The 3,910-nt window shown below is 39.0% G+C and overlaps 1 protein-coding gene across 2 annotated transcripts in view; it reads right to left on the minus strand.

The window, feature by feature from the left end:
- PDGFD (platelet derived growth factor D) overlaps nt 1-3,904 on the minus strand; it is a 216,857-nt gene extending 212,953 nt beyond the window's left edge. For both annotated transcript variants that reach the window (XM_006774654.2, XM_006774653.2), the window contains exon 1: nt 3,708-3,904. In XM_006774654.2, the coding sequence (XP_006774717.1) occupies nt 3,708-3,831 (124 nt within the window). In that variant the 5' untranslated portion in view covers nt 3,832-3,904. The remainder of the gene's footprint in view (nt 1-3,707) is intronic.
- Nucleotides 3,905-3,910: the final 6 nt, after the last annotated feature.

Raw genomic sequence — 3,910 nt, forward strand, 5'->3', positions numbered from 1 at the left:
GTTCTATCTATTGATGGGAAAATGAGTAATGCTGCCAGTTAATTGCTACCTTTACCCTTCTTGATCCACACTCTAAGCAATACCAGTTGTGGCCAGTTATTATTAAAAATCAACAAGTACATAGGCACTAAAATAAGAATACGTGGATGCTATTGCCAAATGAAGAGTTTTTTTCTGCCCCAAGAGGTGAATCAGTTTGAGAAAAAGTAATAAATATGATATAAGGAAGTATAAATATTCAATTAAGTCCTGCAATCTAATTTTACTCCTTCTTGGATGTAGAACCTTTTTCTTCTTGGATACAGAGACCAAATCCAACCACTGTCCTCCATTCCGTCACCTTCAGCCATTCTGCAGGTGCTGGGAAAGGCTCTACAGATATTCCTTTTAGGACAATAATATAGCTGACCCTTGAACAACACAGCTTTGAACTGCATAGGTCCACTTATACATAGATTTTTTTTTCAATAAATACTATAAATATTTTCTTTTCCTTGTAATTATCAATAAAATTCTATTTTTTGTAGCTTACTTTATTGTAAGAACACAGTGTATAATACTTCTAATACAAAATATGTGTTAATTGATTGTTTATGTTATTGGTAAGGCTTCCAGTCAACAGTAGGCTATTAGTAGTTAAGGTTTTGGGGAGTCAAATGTTATATTTGGATATTTGACTGACAAAGGGTTGACAACCCTAACCCCCAAGAGTCAACTGTATAATATAATGACGAGTTCTGGGAAGCCAGTAGACAGCAGCAGACCAGTCTGCTATACTGGATAGCAGAAAACTATATTATTAATCTACCCTTATCCTTCACTCCTGTATCATTTCTTAACTACTCTGGTTATCTGGAGCTATTAAGTACAGGTTGATAAAATCAAGTTGTTGTTGTTGTTTTTTAATCAGGCTGGACAGTCTCCAACACACCTCATATCCAGCACAGGATGCCTGCCCTCTTTATTCCTTCCTTAACCCCGAAATTAGGTAGCAGCTAACAGGGTCAGCAGGGAGAAATTGATGGCACTCAGTGTAATGACAGTTTCATCATGAGATAATAGTTTCCAAAACCCCTATTCAAGGGTCATGGCTAATTTCTTTGTTGTGATTTCTTACCATTTGTAATCTGAGAGCCAGATCTTCCAGAGACTCTAAATTAATGGTTGGGAACTTTTATCTTCTATATTTCCCCTTATATTCCATTCCCATCCCCTTCCCAAGCTTCTACCCTGTCTTCATCTGATAGTCAAAAGATCACGAATACTGTCTTCTTCAATGGAGCATTAGGGAACATTGGGACAGCAAGTGGAAAATGTCTGGAATCAGAGCAAGGGGTTAATTTAGTAAATTATTAGTTTCTCTTGTCAGCTCAACTGTTGCCATTAAGATTTTTCAGACAACGTCTAGACTTCTTCAAAGACTCTTTATTCGACTGTCTCTCCAAAACTCTCTGCCAATGTTTCTCAACCTTTTTTACATTATTTTCAATCCCCACTTAAGGTGCCCTTTTAGACTTTTTTTTTCCTAATCACATCCCCTCCCTATGAAATATTAACACTAGAGATAGATTGTTAATCGAGGACCACACACCATTGTAATACCAAAGATTTTTCACCTCCTAATATCCAATTTTGACCTTTTGGGGCAATATATTTTTTCTTTTTGATAATGCATGCTCTATAATAATAAGCTACCTTTTGAAAATTTTCCAAACTAACCAAACATTATGAGTTAATTTATTTACTCTGTATGTGACAATTTTCTTTTATCCTAAATATCCTTTCCCCTTTCCTAGTCTTATTTATTGACATTGAGAAAAGTATTGAACAATATAAACCAATCAAAATGCATGGGTGTGTATTTGTGTGTCTACTATTAGTATAATTGCAAAACAGCTTTAGCTAAAATATGGAGAACTAAATCCAGGGAAGTTTTTGAAATTCTGATAAAGTATATCATTTATATAGACTTGACAGATGTATAGAGTTTTCACACAGAAAAATAAAATGAGATTATTATTTTCAAAAAAATATTATGACCTGCATGACTTGGTTTTAGTCAGAATCGTGGGCTAATGGGTAATGCTTACAGACTTTCAGATTCTGTCCTTGACTTCTTGTAACTGATACTGGGGAGGCCAAGGATTACACAATTATGGGTATGAAGTCATGCAAATTAGAAATGGCATTTTACTCTCTGCAGCTGAAAGGGCATATAAAGTGCAAGCATTAACAAATCCAAAAACTCAACTAGAAGAAGACTTCTTGATGGAAATATTAATGAGTAAAACAAAACTATAAAAGATTGATCTTAAGCCTAAACTTTTTAAGTTTAGTAAGAAAATGTTATGCTGTAATTAAGTTGTAAAGTTATCAGAAAGGTAATAATGGCGCATTTTACATAAAACACTATAATGAAGTAATTCTATACATATAGGGGGATCTCTGGCCAGGAGTTGACTCCATAGTTTCCTGTACCTTACACACACACACACACACACACACACACACATACACACACACACAACTTCAGATGATTTGAATGTACTGAAATCTGCAGTTTACTTGTCATCAGAAAATATAATGAAGTTTCTTTGTTTCAAAGTTCAGAAGCTTTTTAGCGAAGTTCAAGGTAAGGACATACAATGAGCGAACAAGGTGGCTAATATGAATTTACCAGAGAACAGTCAAATGTTGCCAGCTCAAACAGTGAAGCCAACAAGATTAACTTGGTGATCTGAGGAGATGTGTTAGAACTGTGCAGAAGCAGAGGAAGATGTTATTGATGAAGGAAAACCTATGAGTCACTTCAGGTAGAAAGCAGAAACAGCTGCAAAACACTGGCAACATCAGCTGTAGTTGAGAATTGAGAAATAAATCAACTTCAGAACTTGGTGGAGGCCCAGAACATAAATAAACTGAATTAAAGTCTCTGGAACCCAATGACCCAGGTGTCCTCCGGAATAAAGGAAAACAAACAAGCTTGCTTAGGATAGCTGTTTAAAGAGCTTTACTTTTTTGCAAACAGTTGAAAAGCCTTCTGTGCCAGGAAATTAATTGCAGAAACCGGTCCCCCTATGGTACAGATGGAACCCCCAAATCCCTCTTCTCCCAGACTCTGAACTTCTGAGCCACTCTGAACCCCAGTGGGAAAGTCACGCTGGGGGACAGAATGGGCATACATCCACCTCCTAAAACTAAGCGATTTATAGAAAAGCTGTCAGTCTGTCCCAGGTGTGACTGAGACACTGAAATGCCTCGTTTCCTCCTTCTCCACTAAAACAATAAAAATTAAAAGAAGTCACCCAGAGAAAGTCACTCTTGAGTGCCTCCGTCTACTTTAAGTGTCTCATCTATGTGGGTTTCAAGTTCAAAAGGTTAAGAGCTTCGCCAATGGGCGGCGCAGCCTGCAACTTTCTGCAACTCCAGGGATCTGGAATCAGTACCCCTTGGGTATCAAATCGACTTCTCCAGAGCGTGGGGAGAGAGCCACCTCACCCGTCCCATTGCCTCCTGCACGCATCCCTCACATGTCCATCCTATTCCAGAAAAAAAGGGGGCTCTCAGGACTGGGGGTCTGAGGACGGACATGAAACCCCCCACACCACAATGCATTCACCAGTGTTCGCGTGAGAGAGAGACAACGAGAGGACAAGAAAAAATGATTGTTTTTACTAAAATAAGTAAATAAAATCCGAGCCTCTTACCATCTCGCCTGAGGTTGGCGTTGCGCAAAGCTTTGATGGATGCGCTCTGCGGGGCTGCAGAAGTGTCCCGGTAGCTGCAAAAGTTTGCGCAGATGAGAGTGTAGACAAGGATGAGCCGGGGCATTGGGACCGGAGACCGAGGGACAGCCTTGCTCTCAGAAAAACCTGGGCGATCTCCCGGGAAGGCCGCCGCCGCACCGCGC

This window comes from Myotis davidii, unplaced genomic scaffold (genome assembly GCF_000327345.1).
Source record: "Myotis davidii unplaced genomic scaffold, ASM32734v1 scaffold468, whole genome shotgun sequence".
Taxonomy (NCBI): domain Eukaryota; kingdom Metazoa; phylum Chordata; class Mammalia; order Chiroptera; family Vespertilionidae; genus Myotis; species Myotis davidii.